Source organism: Porcisia hertigi, chromosome 11, assembly GCF_017918235.1.
Source record: "Porcisia hertigi strain C119 chromosome 11, whole genome shotgun sequence".
Taxonomy (NCBI): Eukaryota; Euglenozoa; class Kinetoplastea; order Trypanosomatida; family Trypanosomatidae; genus Porcisia; species Porcisia hertigi.
The window spans coordinates 450,183-467,961 of NC_090570.1; the positions used below are offsets into that span (position 1 = coordinate 450,183).

Here is a 17,779-nt window from a genome sequence, read left to right on the forward strand (position 1 = left end):
CATGTGCTTCCCCTCTCCCCCTCCCCCTTGTTGATATACATAATTTAAAAATCTTTTACATCTTCCTTTCCATTTTCCCCCTCCGCCAGCCACACGGGAATCGACGCACGTCTTCATCTATACACACACACACACATATACACACACACACATATATATATATACACATACACACACACACACACACATGTATATATTACAAATTAAATGTCGCGGAGAATATCGAACACGCATTCGCTATTCAACAAAAGAGAAATCCACTGAAATGCAGGCTAGGTTAAAGCAAGGAGAGTCTGATAGACGTGAGGCTCATTAGGGGGCCCCCCGTATGGAAGAACACACGCAAGGCGACCAGAGACAGGTTCTCATCCACACGGGGGGATCATCGTGGCTGGTAAGAGAGGCGAGATTTGTGGGGTCCCCCTCACCCGCCCCCCTCCGCCGAACTCGTGTGCGCGCTCACACACGTAAAAAAAAAACAACTGGTCTTAGACAATCTCTCCGTGCCTGACTCTTCAACTTGGTGGTTTGTTCTTGATATGTATAACGACACTTCTCTTTTCCTCCCTCCCTCCCTCCTTTCCTCCCTCTCCACCACCTCATTAATTCGCATATCGCCAGTCTTCTGAGTGCACAAAGTAGGGGGCCAGACCAGGGTCTACTGTATACGCCGACGCAAGGTCACACGCACCGCGCCAAACCATCTACACGAGACCTCCTTCTCCTGTCTCCCCTACTCCTCATTCACAGAAACGCATAACCGACGTACGCACTCAGAGCCCCCCCGATCAGACGCCCTTGACCGGTTTTATATTCCCACTGGCCCTGCGAGGCAGACATATAGCCCACGAGAGAGCAAAGGCAGAAACGGCTTGTTCGCGAGGCTCCCACAACGGGAGACCTTCAGCGGTGGCCCCCCCCCCCTCTTCCCTCCTTTCCACTTTTTCGGCTTCCGTTTTTCTCCCATCACCTCTCTTTCTTTTTACTGTTGACGCAGACCTTTTGATTCCATTTCTGGAGCGTTGCTTCACGTTCTGCTGAGGTGAGGTTGGTCGTGGCACTTGTTGAGTCTGCGCTCCCCCCCTCCCGTCTGTATCTCCGTTGGATCTCTCCCCCCTTCCTCCCCGCACTCGTCCTGTTATTTTCCTCTTCCTCTCTCCCTTCCTCCCCCCTTCCTCCCCGGCTTTGTACAGGCGTGAGGGTTGTGACTTGTGCTTTTCCCCCGCCTTGCCCCCCCCCCTCTCCTCCCTCCCCTCCCCTCCCCCTCTCGCTCTCTGCTGTTTTTGCATTCACATATTTTCTCGTTGCTGTATTTGTGTGGATTGCGCTTGCATCTCCGCGCTCACCCACCCCTCCTTGTCCCCCCCGCTAGACCATCCTGTTAGTCTCTTTGTTATCCCCCTCACTCACGACCCCCGGCTCCGCGCAACAATGAGTGCTCCAGCCGGTCAACTTACATCGTCACTGGTCCCTGAGCACTCGTCGACTTTGGCTAACGTGTCACCCGAGATAAACACCACGTTTCCTGAGCGTGATGCCGCGGGGATCCAGGCATCCAGTAGCGACGAATGCTATGATCACCACAGTAGGTCCGCGGACGCTCCGGCTGCCTCGTCGCACAAGCACAGGCACAAGCACAGACACAAGCGCAGGCGGAGGTCGAAGCACGCCCGGGAACCAATGCCGGCTATCACAGCCAGAGAGGGTTCCCCGCAAAGGACGAGCATTACTTTGCAAGTACTGGGAATGACGGACCACAATGGCAAGGCAGAGCGTGTATGCCTAGACAACGCGGTGGGTTCGCCGAGTCCGTCTGTTCGTCCGTCCGTCGGCAGCAACGAGCCACGCGATCTAAACCTGATGCCTTCTTCCCTGCTTCCAATGGATCCAATAGTGGACACCCCCAGTGTCGCTGCTGGGACGGTGGCGTACGCTTTGACGTCTAGACAGCCACTATCACATGTGTTCTACGGTGCTGGTACACCGACGCGGGGGGGTGCACAGCCAGGGAGCGCCCGAGCGGCAGGCACCCAAGTCCAGACCATTGGCTCTGTGTTTGCTTCGAGCCCTGCAAAGCGAGTTCCTACTCCCTGCAAGGCCGTCAGGGGCTCCCAGCTACAGCTAAACAATCCGGAGTCGCGATGCAGGTCGTCGTCTCAGCATATCGATATCTTTAGTCCTGCATCTGCGCGGGAGGCGGAGGTCGATGTAGTGACACAGCCGTGGCGACACAGAGGCGGCAACGAGCTCACCCGTGATGTTGTTGTCGCACCTGTGGGTGTGGGCTTCGGTGAGGGCAGCTTGTCGCGTCTGCAGTGCCCCGGTCTGAGCCACGTGGATGGCGGCGGGGCCACCCATGAGGAAATGGACGTGGTGTCGAAGCACCATTACAGTGACGAGGGAAGCGGCGCTGGCGACGGGGGTTCTCAGGGGGCGCGTGGACGCCCGCTACACAGCGGCAGCGACAGCGGTGGTGGCGGTGACAGTGACGATCGCGGCGGCACCGATGACGAGTGGGAAAGCGATGATTGGGTCAACGAGGATGACAACAACCCTCGTTCAGCGGGGCCGTGCTGCTCGTGGTGCGTAGACGTCACGGACCCGAACAGCTGGCGGTTCACTCAACCACGCCGCCACGCCTTCGAGCGTCCGCTCCACTCGATGCAGTTGATCGCGTTTGTTTTTCAGTTGGTGCTGATGGGCCTCTTTTGGTCCAGCGTCTTCGCCGGGTATGTCCTGCTCTACACCCAGGACCACGTGGACTGCCTGGGTGAGCTGCTCACCTTCGCCATCCTCATGTGTGTCGGGATGGTATGGCTCTACACGTCTCTCATCCTCATCTCCTTCAAGGACTGCACAGACCACGGCAACGTGGGTGAGCTCTGTATATTTTGCCGCCGCCGCACGCACACCGACTCAAAACACTGCAAAGCGTGCAACAAGTGCGTGGAGGGGTTCGATCACCACTGCAAGTGGTTGAACATGTGCGTTGGCAGAAAGAACTACCGACTCTTTTTTTCCTTCCTCTCCGCTGCTGTGTGCTTGACACTGGAGGGATTGATCGCTGGGGTTACTCACCTGGCGCGTTGGTGGCATGTGCTGGCAGAGAACCACAACGCATACTTTCGTGCAGGCCCTATTCTGATGTGCGTGTTGCTTCTCGCAGGTATATTCCCGATGGCTCACTTACTGTTTTTTCACACGTACCTTTGTTTTGTTGGAAAGACGACGTATCAACATATTCTCGACAGGCGCCAGTGTGCTGAGGAGTCCGTTACTCATTAATGCAGAGTGGTGGTGAGTTGTGAGTTGTGGCAACCCCCCCCTCCCCTCCCCCCTGGTATCGTGAGAGGCGAGGGATTTGCCCTGTTGGTCTTGACCAGGTTGCCGACAAGGCTGCGTCTATCACCACCACCACTCTCTCTCCCCCTCCCTCAAAAAAGGAAAAAAGGGGAGAAACTATAGAAACGATATGTTCACACACACGCACACACACACACACACACACACACACACCTCCCCCCCCTTTAGTCGCTGTCTTCGCGTTACGTCTGTTTGCGTGTGTGTCTTCATGTGTACACGTGTTCTTTCCCTTTCTATACATCTGAGCGATATTGACGCACTCTTATGCGTGTCTTATATCTGTTGGGCTTTACTCTTTCTTCATCGCCTTTACATCTCTCTATATGTCCTTGCGGCTCTTTTTCTTAATCCTCTTCTTGTGCTACTTAAAAGGCGTTGAAGTAGTCCCCCCTCCCCTGAACAAGGATGTAGGCGATGCTCTCCAAAAAAAAAGACGTCACGCTCGCTAAAGAATGCTGGAAGAGTTGTGTGTCCCTCTTTTCTCATCGCCTCCCCCTCCCACATTTTTTTTTTCTTGTGTGTGCTTGTGTGTTACCCCGTTTCTTTCTCTCTCTCTTTCTGAGTGGCCTCGGTTCCTTTGAGAGTTGTGTATGATGTTGCGATGTGCGCCCCCCCCTCCCCTCCCCTCCCCCCCGCCCCGCCCCTCATCTCGACATCTTCTGGAGTGACGCGAATCAAGGACACCGTTCCATCTTTGCTTCCCTCTCCAGATGGGTGGAGATGGGCTTTAGTGTTCAGGGAAAGGTGAGAAATAAGGCGGGGCGGGGGGGGGTGACGTAGGAGGCTGCGTGGTGGTGGTGGGGGATGGGGGATGTGGGGAGTGTTGGTGGAGGAGGCTGCGTATCCCCTGTGACGTTTTATTCTGCTCGTTTGAGTTGTTTATCTTTGCATGGTAGACCGCTGTGCGCTGATCCGTGGCGATGGGCTCTGCCAGAAAGGGTTTACTGCACACGGTCTTTCACCGCCGATCTCTACTGCTCTATGCTTATACACCCCCGCCTTCTCCTTCCCTCCTTCAAAATGTCTCATTGTTCATCGTTGTGGTTCTGACTGTTGTGATGGATGCAGAAAAAAAAAGCGTGGGCCGGACTTTATATACACACATATATAAATATATATGCACGTGTATAATGCTCGTTGAGAGGTGCCGGTCAGACTCCAAGGTGTCTTGTGTCTTTCTTTCGTGGCACCTGCGCGGTCTCTCCGAGAGTCTTCTGGTGGAGGTAGGCGCTGAGATTCAATGATGAAGTAGCTCACGCAGAATCCACGCGTCTTGAGCGCCTATACGCACAGACGTCCACGCGCAGGCCTATACCTAAAACAATCGTGCACACACACACACACACAAAAAAGAAGCTGTTAGATGCACGCTCTAGTGGAAAGGTGTATATCACCCCATCTCCCCTATTTACCTGCCACTGTGTGTATGTGCGTGTGTGTGGAGGGGGGGGCGGGGACAATGGGAGAAGAGTCTCCATGCGTGACACGAACAACTCCCACGTATTGCCGAACAAGGGATGGCTAGAAGTTGGAAAAATATAAAAACCCATCGACAGAATTAAGGGTGCGTGTGTTGTGTGTGTGTGTGTGTCTCCAGGGCTTGTGCACATGCACGTCGCCATCACCCCAGGGTGATCAAAAAGAAAAAAAAAACAGCTTGGAGAAGGCCTTCCTTCACACTTCACGATACACGCGACTATACGAGTGTATATCCCAGAGAGAGGGGGCGGGGCGGGAAGAAAAAACTCCACCAAGTGTGAGCTACTCATTTTCACATTTGGTGTGTTGGTCATGGAACCGATGAGGCGAATATCTCCCTAGCGCCACGTGAGTACCCTTGTGTAGGTGTGTGTGCGTGTCTTTGATGTCACTGATGATGAGCGGTCCTTTTTTTGTAGCTCTCCCCCTTCCCCCCTTCACCCGCGCGGTATCTACCGAGAGCTCTCTCTCTCTCTCCACCGAGACCACTTCCTTTTTTCCTCCATTCTCACTTCATGCTGTGTGTGCTGTTCATCATACGCACAATAAGGCTACGCGGTCACCGCCGCGGCACAGATATATTCGCCCTCACGGGGTTGTGCTCAACGATAATTGCTGGGCCCATTCCAGTGGTACGTCGTCCCTCCCCCGCACACACACACACACACACACACACACACACACACACACACACGACACACGACACACGCACGGATGCATACGGCTGGGAATCAAGTACATGGTTCCCAGGCGGAGGTGACGGACGCGGTTGGTGTGCCAGTCACGCACCCAGTGCCTCAACTCTCAGCGGATGCGGCTGAAGGTCAGTTACGGAGACCTCACATGAGCCAGCGCCGCCTGAGCAGCTGTAGCGATACGCCTTTTGGGACGTTCTTCAAACACGCGCCGGCGCCGGCACTGCCCTCTGTGGAACTCGATGTCGCTCCACAGGTCTCGCCAACAGCGACCAGTTTTAGCTCTGCTTCTGCCCCTAAAGGGGGGGTAGTGGTGGTGGTGGTGGTGGAGGAGGAAGGGGAGACAGATACACTCGTGTTTACAGAGGCGGGGCAGCAGCGGTGCACGCACTCTGGACATGGCGACGCGGGCGAGGAGGTGTTGATCTCCATTAGCCCTGGTGTTGTGAAAACCGGGCGCGATGTGGGGCGGAACATTTGTGTAGAGCATAAACGAGAGGGTGGCGAGACCGCTGGCGACTGTGAGCAGAACCCTTCAGACTTGGCGCCGAGCGACACGCGTGGTACACACCCTGCCACCAACGTGTTGGCATGGCCCTCAACGAGTGACGATTCACACAAAAATGTGGCAAAGGGAATCGGCGACGGTGGTGGGGGTGGTGGTGGCGGCGATAACCCCTTCGAGTCTCGCGCAGAGCAGCCACTAACATCATGTTGTGTGGACACGCGTCGTTATCCCGATGGCTGGCGACTAACGCGGCCGCGACGCCACGCCTTTGAGCGTCCCCTGCATTCCTACCAGATCGCTGGACAAGCGTATATTCAAGTGATTGTTCTACTGTTTTGGTCGAGTGTCTTTATAGCCTACTTTTCGATCTACACCCAGGACCACGTGGACTGCTTCGTTGAGCTTGTGGTCTTCCCGACGCTAGTCGGTGTGGGGCTTGTGTGGGTATATATATTTTTCTTCCTAGTGTCCTTCAAGGACTGCACAGACCACGGCAACGTGGGTGATCTCTGTATATTTTGCCGCCGCCGCACGCACACCGACTCAAAACACTGCAAAGCGTGCAACAAGTGCGTGGAGGGGTTCGATCACCACTGCAAGTGGTTGAACATGTGCATCGGGAAGGATAACTATGCGTTGTTTTTCTGCTTTGTGGCCGCTTGCGTCTACAGCCTCTTTGCCGTACTTGCCAGTGCGATTTGCCTGTTAGCGCGTTGGTGGCATGTGCTGGCGGTGCACCACAACGTGTTCTTCCGCGTAGGTCCGATTGTGCTCTGCGTGGTGGTCCTGATCGGCCTCGGGCCTGTGTTGCACTTGTTCGGATATCATATCTATTTGTTATTCATTCTGCGGAAAACAACGTACCAACGCATCGTGGGCATGCGCGAGGGGAGCCACCAAATTTTGGTGGAGATGGTAACGAATTCACAGCAGAGGAGGAGGAGGAGAAGCTGTATATGCTGATGCTGCCGCTCACGTCTCAGGCGATGGGTGCCATGACTCTTCTCAGAGTTGCCCCCATTCATGTGCTAAGAATCCCTGCCATCGCGCGATGGGCTGACGTCTGTTCGCGCATGTGCGTGCGTGCGTGCGCGTGTTTGAGGGGCGGAGCGCCCCCCTTTTTTTCCCCTCCACATCACGCGTTCTCTTTTAATGCTCTAGTTGTGTATATTACATAAACTATTACATATTCATATATCATATTTATATTCGTTGTTGATTCACGTGTGAATATATACATACTGTGATCCTTTCCGTCCTCTTTTTTTCTTTTTTTTTTCACCGTCTCTCCTTTGCGTTGTTGTTGTTGCTGAATGACGGTGATTCCGTTTTTCATGTTCTGTTCTTACATATGGATCGCTTCCCACGCCATCCTTTCCCCCCCCGCCCTTCTCTCCACCTCCCGCCGCACTGCCCCCGCTTCTTTCCTACTCCCTTCCTGCTCATCTATATATATATATATATATATGTGTACAGTGTATGTTGTTTAGTTTGATGCGCTGAGATGTGTACACACACACACATGTATAAATATATACATATATATAATCTATATATTCGTGTGTATGTGTGTCGCTCGTTGCCGTTTACAGCACTGCCGCTTTGGGTATATTTCGACTCGTTTATTTTTCTCTGTCTTTCTATCTGCGCATCGGGATGTATAGATGTATGTACATGTATATCTGTACATCCCAGTGTCCTCGCATATATTTGTGGTTTTGTGTGTGTGAACTGGCCTCTTCTTGCCACCTCACGATTCTCTGCGATCTTCTTTCTTGCATGCTGAATGCCGGGGTCATTTACAGCGCTTCCCTTGATCTTCCTCGTCTTGGTTCTCCTCAACTACCGCCCTCCTTTTACTTAGCCCCCCCCCCCCCCCTACCCCAACGTCACACACACACACACAGTTTTGCCCCTGCCTTTTCCCTGCATTACCCGAACCCCCCTTCCCCTCCCCCACCACCTCCCCCCCCTCTCTCGCTTCTCTCTGTTACAGGCGCACACGCAGGTGGGCACGTCTGTACGCATGGTTCACGTGCTCCTCTGTCAGTCGTGGGATGGTGTTGTTCACTTCTCTCCATTCTTCGCCCCCTCCCTCCTCCACCCTCCGAAGCACATTGAAAAAAAATTATTTATATATATATGCTTTTTTTTTCCAGGGAGGATGCTTGCGATAGACCATCTCTGATGATGGTGGGGTGGGGTGAGGAGGGGGGGGGAACGTCGCCTTGGTGCTCGTCTCACGCACCAGCACCCATTTTTTTTTTGGGAGGGGGAGGCCCAGGCCTTCCCCTTCCCCACCCCTCTGTCTCATTTTTTCCCCTAGTCGTTGCCGCACCCACTTTTAGTGGCAACAATATATGGGGCGTAGACTCCGCGTATGTGCAACTGCAAAAACAAATAATAATCGAACGATTTTTTTTGTGCCTGCCTATCGGCGTCCTGATAGTGCACATGGGGAGGGAAAGGGGAAGGGGGGGCCCGTTGAAGGCGGTAGCTACAGCGAACACGTTCGTGCTATCCATAGAACAGGCGAAGTGTCCGCGTGGCTTGACTTTGTAATATCCTGGCCCTGAGCACCCCACTAGTTGGAAAGCCTGAGTTTTCTCAGAGAGATGCTGCACGCGGTGGTCCGGTGCAGCGCAAAGGAGGGACAGGGAGGGGGTCTCTGGGGGGGGGGGCGGGGGTTCATCTAGGTGGCGGGTTGGGGGCGGGTGGTGGCGTTTCTTTGATGTCATGCCGACTTTTTTTTTGGGGGGGGGTTGAGTGTGCAGATTTGTTGTTGGGCGTGTCACGTTCGCTGCTTCTGCTCCGTGATACTACACGCGATGGGTTCTAGTGTGTGTGTGTGTCAGAATAGTGGCATACGGGAAGCGAAAATACGAAAAAGGGGGGTCTCTTCACTTTTTTTTGCCTTTCCCTGCATTTGTTGTGACTCATCGCTCTTTTACCTCCTCGCCACCGCAATGCATTCGTGAATAGGTGAAGGGATACACAATTTAACTACGGTGCACACGCGCCAAGGATGAGGGGGAACAAGAATAAACAAAAAAAGGCGCAGAAGGCGGTATCGACCTTGGCGTGACGAGCCGCTTTTTTTTTGTCCATGTGCATGTCTGCAGGCAGAGTGTTTGGGTATACATAGCAAGCTTGAATGTCCTCCCCTTACTCGTTGCCACGTTGGTGGGCGGCCTACCCGCCTGAGAAGAGGCGAGAAGTCTTTGTGGTAGATTTGTACATCACGTCTCTCTCTCTCTCTCCTTCTCTCTTTACAATACTCCTGAACCAAACGCGGTGGTGTGCCCAACTACGCTCCCTTTCCTCGCTCCCGGCTGTCCGTGGTATGGTTGTGCCACATCTTGGCAGATTGTATCATCATTACATTGGTCATTGCCTTTACCACAGCCGTCTCCTCCCAATTTTGTGTTTCTCGCCATTCTGTGCGACGCCTCTCCGTTTTTTTCTTTTACTTCATTATTTTCTCCTTTTTTTCGTGCGTGTCATCGTTGTGTTGTCGATTTTTTTTCCCCTTCATTTGATTGGTGAGGGGTCTTCCCCTCGTTGTTTTACTGTTGTAGTTTTTTCTTCGGGTTCGAGTTTTCGGTTGCCATCCACGTTGTCGAGTGAGTGCGCTGTGTGATCATCGCGGACGCTCTTCCCCCCCCCCCCCCTTACCAAACACACAACACACAACACACACCTTCCCTCCCGTCTCTCTCAGCTCTCATCTCGTTTTTTTTTTTCGAGACAGTAACCCCACCACTGAGAACACGAAGGCGAAGAGGCGGCTGCAAACATGTTGATCGAACTTTTTTTTCTCCTGGTTGCCGGCGTGGCGCTGTACGGTTGGTACTTCTGTAAATCCTTCAACATCACCCGCGCATCGGATCCGCCTGTGGTCCCTTGCACCACGCCCTTCGCGGGTCACATTGTCCAGTTCGGTAAGAGCCCACTAGAGTTCATGCGGAGTGCGAAAAAGAAATATGGCGGCATCTTCACAATGAACATCTGCGGCAACCGCGTCACCATTGTCGGTGATGTCCACCAGCACGCAAAGTTCTTCACGCCCCGTAACGAGATTCTCTCCCCACGTGAGGTGTACGGCTTCATGGTCCCCATCTTTGGCGAGGGGGTCGCCTACGCCGCCCCCTACCCGCGCATGCGGGAGCAGCTTAACTTCCTTGCAGAGGAGTTGACCGTTGCCAAGTTCCAAAACTTTGTCCCATCTATCCAGCACGAGGTTCGAAAGTTCATGAGTGCAAACTGGAACAAGGATGAGGGCGAGATCAATATTCTGGAGGACTGCAGCGCCATGATCATCAACACCGCTTGCCAGTGCCTTTTCGGGGAAGACCTGCGCAAGCGCCTCGACGCGCGCAAGTTTTCTGAGCTACTGGCCAAGATGGAGAGCTGCCTGATTCCTGCGGCTGTCTTCTTGCCGTGGATCCTGAAGCTGCCACTCCCGCAGTCCTACCGGTGCCGCGAAGCCCGCGGTGAGCTACAAGAAGTTCTCAGCGAGATCATCATCGCTCGTGAGAAGGAAGAGGCCCAGAAGGACAGCAATACATCGGACCTGCTTGCGGGTCTGCTTGGCGCTGTGTACCGCGATGGTACTCGCATGTCCCAGCACGAGGTGTGCGGCATGATTGTCGCGGCTATGTTTGCTGGTCAGCATACGTCCACCATCACCACCACCTGGTCTCTGCTGCATCTGATGGACCCTCGCAACAAGAAACACCTCGAGAAGCTGCACCGAGAGATTGAAGAGTTCCCGGCCCAGCTCAATTACAACAACGTCATGGAGGAGATGCCGTTTGCGCACCAGTGCGCGAGGGAGTCGATTCGCCGTGATCCGCCGCTGATACTGCTGATGCGCAAGGTGTTGAAGCCCGTTCAGGTGGGCGAGTATGTGGTGCCGGAGGGCGACATCATCGTCTGCTCGCCCCTCCTGTCGCACCAGGATGAGGAGGCGTTCCCGAACCCGCGCGAGTGGAACCCGGAGCGCAACATGAAGCTGGTCGAGGGCGCCTTCTGCGGCTTTGGCGCTGGTGTGCACAAGTGCATCGGTGAGAAGTTCGGCTTGCTTCAGGTCAAGACGATACTGGCGACGGTGCTGCGCGACTACGACTTTGAGCTGCTTGGGCCTCTCCCGGAGCCGAATTATCATACGATGGTGGTCGGCCCGACAGCTAGCCAATGCCGCGTAAAATACATCAAAAAGAAGAAGTCCACCGCCTAGGGGAGGGGAGGGGAGGGCAAGAACGCATTTTGACTGAACATAAAATTGTAGAAAAGAGGGGCGCTTGCGCGAGAGTCTTCATTGCGTGTGTGTGTGTGTGTGTGTGTGGCGCTGTGTGACTGTGTGGGCTTTCATGTTTGTACGTGTTTTGCGGCGTTGTCGCAGCTCTCCACAACAAACAAGAAAATATCAAAAAAACAATAGAGAGAGGGGGGGTTCCAGCAAAATTTTTTTTTTTCAGGGGGTGAATAGAATATTTGTTCTCTGATTCATGTGCAATCATGAACGTGGGCTTGCTTGTATTTCCTTCTGCCCTACTTTCCTTTCCTCTCTCTCCCTACCCCCTCTCCCCCCCTTCCAACTCTTCCTACTCCACTGCGCACTGCAAACAGAGAAAGGTCACTCATGCGATACTCGCAAGAAGACAAGAGGTATGCGGTATGGGTGGCACATCTAGGCCGGTGTGCATGTATGTATGCATGTTGGCCCACACACACACGCGCACACGTACGGAGAGGGAGAAGGGGGGGGGAGTTGGGGAGAAAGATTATACTTACGGAATTAGTATACATAATTCAAAAAAAAAAGGGCACACCATAGCACATTGACGGAGTTGACCGTGTAGAGGGGGGGATGAGTGGGAAGAGGAGAAGGGGGGATAATCGAGCTGTGATAAAGAGGTGCAAGGTGGAGGGCTGTCAGCAAAAAAAAAATAGGGACGCCTGTGTGGAGGAGGTGTGCGCTTGAAGCGAGCGGTGCAGGTGCGCTAGTCAATGTCTGTCTGTCTGTCTCTCTATTTGTACGTGCGTCTGCCTCTGTGATGCGGTAAGCACCTCTGAGTCACCAGCACGCGCAGGGGGGCGACACTCGAACTGAAGAGCACACAAGAGCGACGGTGACACTCCCCCCTCCCCCCTCCCTCGACCTCTACCGTACGTGCCACGATGGGCATGTAGGGGGAGAGGGGGGGGGGAGTAGGGAGGGAAGAGGAGGGGGCGAGAGATGTAAAAAAAAAACAGTTGATGCGCAAAAGAAAGACCAAAGGCTCAACGCTGATCCCTCAACAACAACACAAATGCAGACGCTTCCCCTCCTTTTCCTCCTGTTTGGTTACCTGCATTGCGAAGTGTGGGATTGGAAAAAGAGGTTTGGAGGGAGAGAGGGAGGGAGGGAGGGGGAGGGTGGTGGCGGCCGGGGGTCCGGGAGGGAGGGCAGGGGAGCGGAGAGGGGTGCAAAAGAGAATGGGAATAGAGAGGGAGAGAGAAAGGTGGTGGTGCGTCACGTTAGTGGTCTGCGTACAAGCACACGAGAAACTGGTTGTGTCGCGCCTTCATCAAAGCTGTTAACACACGCGCAAAAACGCGCTCACTCGCACGCATCGACAGTACCACCACCCCCTACACACACACACACACACACACACACGGTCGCGGATGCATTTTTAATTTTGCTGCTTTTCTCAGCGATAAAGTCGTCTGCGCTGTGACTCTAATTTGTAAAACCCCTCAGAGGCCAGCAAAAAAGAAAAAGAGCGGAGGCTGAGGAGGTCACCTCAACTGCCTCGCTAACCTTCACCTTTTTTTCCTCTCCGAGACTTCGTAACCGTACAGCAACACTGAGCCTCTCCCCCAAAGCTTCAAGTATGCGTGGGAGGGGGTGTGCGTGTGGTGATGATGATGAGAACGCAGTGACTACGTCGTCTTCTGGCGAGTGCTTGTGACCGACGTTTACTGTTGTTCCTCCTTCCTCTCCTCTCCTTGTCCTGCGCGTGGGGTGGGCTTGGCTGTTTTCCCGGACCTGCTCTTATTCTTTCTGCCTCGCTCTTTTCCACAGCGATGGCCTTCTGTCTTTTTTCATTTATTTGCGCACGTATGTGTCTGTGTGTGTGCATGTGTGTTTGAAACTTTAGATTCAAAACACTTTTCAATCATTGGCTGTCGCTCACCACGCCTTTTTTTCTTTTTTTTTCTTTTACTTCTCTCCTTCAGCACTCCCCCCCGCCTGAGATTCAAAGCGCGCGTGTGCGTCTGAGTGTGCAGACTGGCGTTTCGTTCTCCTGTCGAGGTTTGCCTCCCCTCCTCCCCGTTCGAGTGTGTCTTGGTGTGTGTTTTTATGGTTGTTTCTGTTGTGACGTGTGGCCCCCTCTTTTTCTCTTTTTTCTGCTTCTCCTGAAGGACGGATTAAAAAGGGGGAGGGGGACTGAGGTCTAATGGTGATCGGTCATTGCCGCTCTTGAACAGCAGCGTGGGCCCGACGCGCAGAAAACCGAGGAGAACGAGGAGGGTGAAGTGATACACTCATCGAGCGAAGGCAGGGAACTGCTTGCAAGAGACACGCAGGCGACAGCAGCGGAAACAAAAAAATTGTTTTTAAAAGTCTCTGCCTCGTGCCCCCCCTTTTCACCCACCCTCCCACGCTCCTCCTTATTTTTCTTCATATCTTTTCTTGGCTCTCTCTCTCTCTCTTTTGCGTACACCTCGCCTGCGGACAACTCTTTGGTGAGGTGCGATCGACCACCACCCCTCCCCCCCCTCCCCCCACCCCCCACCCCCACTCCTTGCCAACAGGTGGAGGCGGCGGAAGAAAGGACTGGGAGCTAAAGAGGAGGATCTGTCTATCACGAAAGCACTGGAGGCATAACTTTGTAGTTGGTTTCCAGTAGGGCGCCGTGCGCAGATAATCCACGCTCAAATTTATCTTCGCGGTCCCCCCTCCTCCCCTTTGGTGGGCAATCCAGTACGCGCTTTATGTTTGTCTATATATATCTTTTTTTTTCCTTTTCACCCTTCAATTATGAGCAGTACTTGCCTGGTGAAAGGAGAGAAAGTGGGGGACCGACAGTGTGCGCGATGGGTGAGCTCAATGTGAACGTTTCTTTTTTCCCTCAGGGAGATTCAAGATCTTTACCGCTATACGCTCAGTCACCGCGCGCCGTACTCAGGTGCGCGTGCTTGATGCTGTGGGGGTGCCATGGGGCCTCCCTCTCCTCCTCCCCGTAGGGTTCCTACCAATGTTGGGCCTTGCTGTCCTCGGTTATGCTCCTCAAAGGAAGTATGCTGATCCGTTCTCGCTCCGCCTCCACCACCGCTTCACTTTCTTCCTTTGGTCTGCCCTCCCCTCCCTTCCCCCCTCCCCCCCCCTTGCATGCTGTTTATCGCTCTTGCCTGGCTGCACATCATTGACGCGCCGGTGTGTACCACTCCTCCCCCTCCCCCACCCCTCTTCCGCACACCCACACACGTTGTGCTTGTTGCATTGCTCACTCCCTCCGCGCGCCCCGAAAGAACCGCGAACGAATCATGTCGCACTCTGCCGATCTCCAGTGGATTCTGGTCCGCCAGAACAGCCGCTTCCTGCAGAAGCGCGGTGGCATCCGCATGAGCTGCGACCCGTTCAACAACAACGGCAACTGGACGAAGCGCCACTCTGGGTTCCTGAACAACAAGGCCGCTGTTGTGAAGCCGGCGAAGGGCGGTGCGATCTGCGTGACGCTGAAGGACGGTAGCAGCAACAACAAGCCGAGGCAGGCGTACCGGAAGAGCGTGCTGGCTGCTAACGTGAAGGCGTCTGACGTGAGCCGCGCAGTGGCTGCTGTGCGCCCGGACCTCGCCGACGTGGCGTTCCGCCGCGCGCGCCGCATGGCCCGCATTGCCAGCCGCACGGAGAAGGTTCGTGCTGCTCGCAAGGCCCGCTCCGAGAAGATCACGTTCTCGCGCAAGTCTGTACGCGCGAAGCGCAGCTAGTCTGCCGCTGCGTTGACGTGCATTCACAGCTGAGACTGTGTGATTACGACACACGATTCTTTTGCGTTCTTTTCTCTCTTTTTTTTCTTGTCATTTGCCCTCTTTTCCGCAACAGCAACAAAGAAATGTGCGCTTCGCTCCCGCCCGCTCTTGTGCCCGTGCACGGCATCGCGCTGCTGGCTGCAGTGAGGGGGCGACACGCACATGTACACGGGTGGATCGGAGTCATGAATAGAAAGCGGGTCAAAGTTTTCTTGAAATGTGGTGTGCATACTGACTGAAAACGCGCGCGTATCTGACAGGTGATGTTGGCGTGGGCTTGCGTTGGCACCTGTTGTTAGTCGGCAGCCTTTTATCACTGTTGTGCGCCTGCAAAGCGGCAGTGATCGCTGACAAAGAAGCAGGCTTGCGGAGACGCGTGCGCTTCTCTGTTCTACCGTCTCTCTCTCTCTCTCTGTCTGTGTGTGTACCTGTGTACGTACTCCTCCGTTGCGCAGGTGTTGTCGTGATGTTTATCACTGTGGAGTTCATGTACTTGTACGCACACAGGACGCGCATCCTTTTCACAGCGCAGCACTTTGCTCTTACGGGTGCCTCACCTTAGTGCTGCTGTGAAGAAAGCGGAGCAACTCATGTGCCACTCATCTCCATTCTCCAATCTTCCTTCTCATGCACGGGTGATCTGCGCTCAATATCGCTTCGGATCTGTGCTCTATGCCGTATTGTGTTTGACCGGTGGACCTCACATCGTACCCCCCCTTCCCCCTTCCGCATATACAACAACAACAGGCCGCTTTGATTTCTCATCTGGCGCAGAGCCCACCGCGATCCCTCTTTTGGTTTTGGTGTTGTTAGTGGGCGTGGCTACCTGTTTTTTTATTCCTTTTTGATTCTCTGCCTTGACGCCTCGTCATTCCCTCATCCCAGAAGTCACTCCCATCCCAACCGACCCCTTTTTTATTTTTTATTTGATTTGTATTGGCGCTGTTTTCGTGAGTTCGTCTCCCGATTGAACTTAACGGAGACACGGGAAAGTTGGAGGTGGGGTGTATCGCATTGCTGGAGGTTATTCGCATGAACCAGTGTCACCCCGATACACGACTCGTGACCCACTTCCCGCATGACTAGGCGAGAAAGTCCAGAAGCATTCGGTTCTTCATGCCATTTTTTTTGTTCTGAGCCGTGCCGCCAGTGTTTCGCATCGCTCACGTGTGGCTTCGCCTCTCTTTCGCTCGCATTCTAAACAGCAGCGTGTATAATCGTCATAGAGGTTTTTGCCCAAGTCCCGACACGTGCAGCCGGACAGACAACCAGATCGCCCACTCCGTGTGTATGCATGTGCGCCCCCCCCCCCCCTCTTGCCTCCTCCCCTTTGATACAGTGATTCATGGCCTCCACTTTCGTGGATGTGTACGCGCTGGCGCTGAAGGCGCTCGACCACGCTGCGTGGGAGTTCTTTTGCGAGCTAGAAGATCGAATTCTCTACTCAGCTGCGTGTCTTCTTAAAAACCTCGAACTGGTCGCTTTGCGTCCCGCGGTGGGGTATTCTTCAGCAGCAGCAGCAGCTGTGTCGCCCTCCTCCGCCTCGTATATGAAGCCGGCTCAGGGGTCGTCTGGGACCAGCACCGCGGGCGCGACGGGTGGTGAGGCATGGGTGGCAGCTGGTATTCTACGGTACGTGCGTGAGTCCCTCCAAGCCAGTGTTTTTCATCCACATCAGACCAAAGTCGATTCCTCGACCGCCTCGGCCCCCGCACGCCTGGCGAAGGACATCTCTCGTGTGCGTGAACATCTCAGCTTCGAGCAGTCGTCCTTGTCGTCGGCACCCCTCCCTACCCTCGTACTCACAGAGCTCAGTGCAGTATGCCAGGGTGTTCTCGTGTTGTCGGCGCTGTGGCTGAGTACAAAGTTCTGGGCAACGATATCTGAGAGCTCCATACTGAGCGGCCTCATCGCGTGGTTCCTCCGTCTCTCGTTGCCATCGAGCAACGAGCGAACCGCAGCCGGCTCCTTCTCGGAGGGAAGTGCACTGAAGCCAACATCAAACGACAAGCTGCGCTCGTGTAGAGGGAGCACCACGGCTGCCGTGCCCATAAAACAGGTGGATACGGAGACGCTATGCTGCGCCTCTACGCCGCCTTCCTCGTCACCTGTTCATCTAGAGTCTGGCTGGTGTACGGGTGTACCTGATGCACGAGTAGAGCTCGCTAGCGGGCGTGAGGGCAGTGCTGCCTGCTTGGTTTGCGAGCATGTTGTGAGTGACTACGAAATCAGGTCGTGCGATCCACTAGCGCACCTGACGTGGCTTGACGGCGGCATTGCAGAGGCGGCGGAGTGGCTGGCGAGCGATGTTGAGGATACCGAGATGATATTGCTGCGGTGCAGCGATTACACCATTCCTCTCTAAACAGTCTCTCCCTTTCTCTTTTTTTTTGTTATTACGGGCCTCAGCAAGAAGCGAGAGGTCCCGCGTGAAGCTGATGTTATCAAAGGTCGTCGTGTATCAGCGGCTTCCAGTGCACGTTCTGCCCTGGGAAGGGCGCCGTGACTATTGTTTGGTCGTTCCTCTTCCTGTGTGTGTGTGTGTGTGTGGGGGGGGAGATGAGTTACCTCCCTCCTCCGCCTCCGCCTCCACACACACACACACACTCACACACACGTTGACTGTATGGTCTGGTCCTCGGGGGTTTTGGGAGGGGGGAGGGGCTGCGGGAAGGGTTTACGTGTTGCCGTTTTTCTTTGTGGGCTGCGA

The 17,779-nt window shown here is 54.4% G+C and overlaps 4 protein-coding genes across 4 annotated transcripts; all 4 read left to right on the plus strand.

Annotated features, from left to right (window-relative positions):
• Window positions 1-1,431: 1,431 nt before the first annotated feature.
• On the plus strand, window positions 1,432-7,008 carry JKF63_07051 (uncharacterized protein; the record flags this gene model as incomplete). Its single annotated transcript, XM_067902995.1, has 2 exons — window positions 1,432-2,538; window positions 6,223-7,008. 2 exons carry the CDS (start codon window positions 1,432-1,434, stop codon window positions 7,006-7,008), a joined length of 1,893 nt encoding a protein of 630 aa, XP_067759004.1.
• A 2,833-nt stretch (window positions 7,009-9,841) lies between these two features.
• On the plus strand, window positions 9,842-11,284 carry JKF63_07052 (uncharacterized protein; the record flags this gene model as incomplete). The annotated part of the gene is made up of 1 exon (XM_067902996.1): window positions 9,842-11,284. The coding sequence occupies one exon, from the start codon at window positions 9,842-9,844 to the stop codon at window positions 11,282-11,284; it is 1,443 nt and encodes a 480-aa protein (XP_067759005.1).
• Window positions 11,285-14,583: 3,299 nt separating this feature from the next.
• Window positions 14,584-15,027, plus strand: JKF63_07053 (uncharacterized protein; the record flags this gene model as incomplete). The annotated part of the gene is made up of 1 exon (XM_067902997.1): window positions 14,584-15,027. The coding sequence occupies one exon, from the start codon at window positions 14,584-14,586 to the stop codon at window positions 15,025-15,027; it is 444 nt and encodes a 147-aa protein (XP_067759006.1).
• A 1,387-nt stretch (window positions 15,028-16,414) lies between these two features.
• JKF63_07054 (uncharacterized protein) lies at window positions 16,415-17,434 on the plus strand (the record flags this gene model as incomplete). Its single annotated transcript, XM_067902998.1, has 1 exon — window positions 16,415-17,434. The coding sequence occupies one exon, from the start codon at window positions 16,415-16,417 to the stop codon at window positions 17,432-17,434; it is 1,020 nt and encodes a 339-aa protein (XP_067759007.1).
• Window positions 17,435-17,779: the final 345 nt, after the last annotated feature.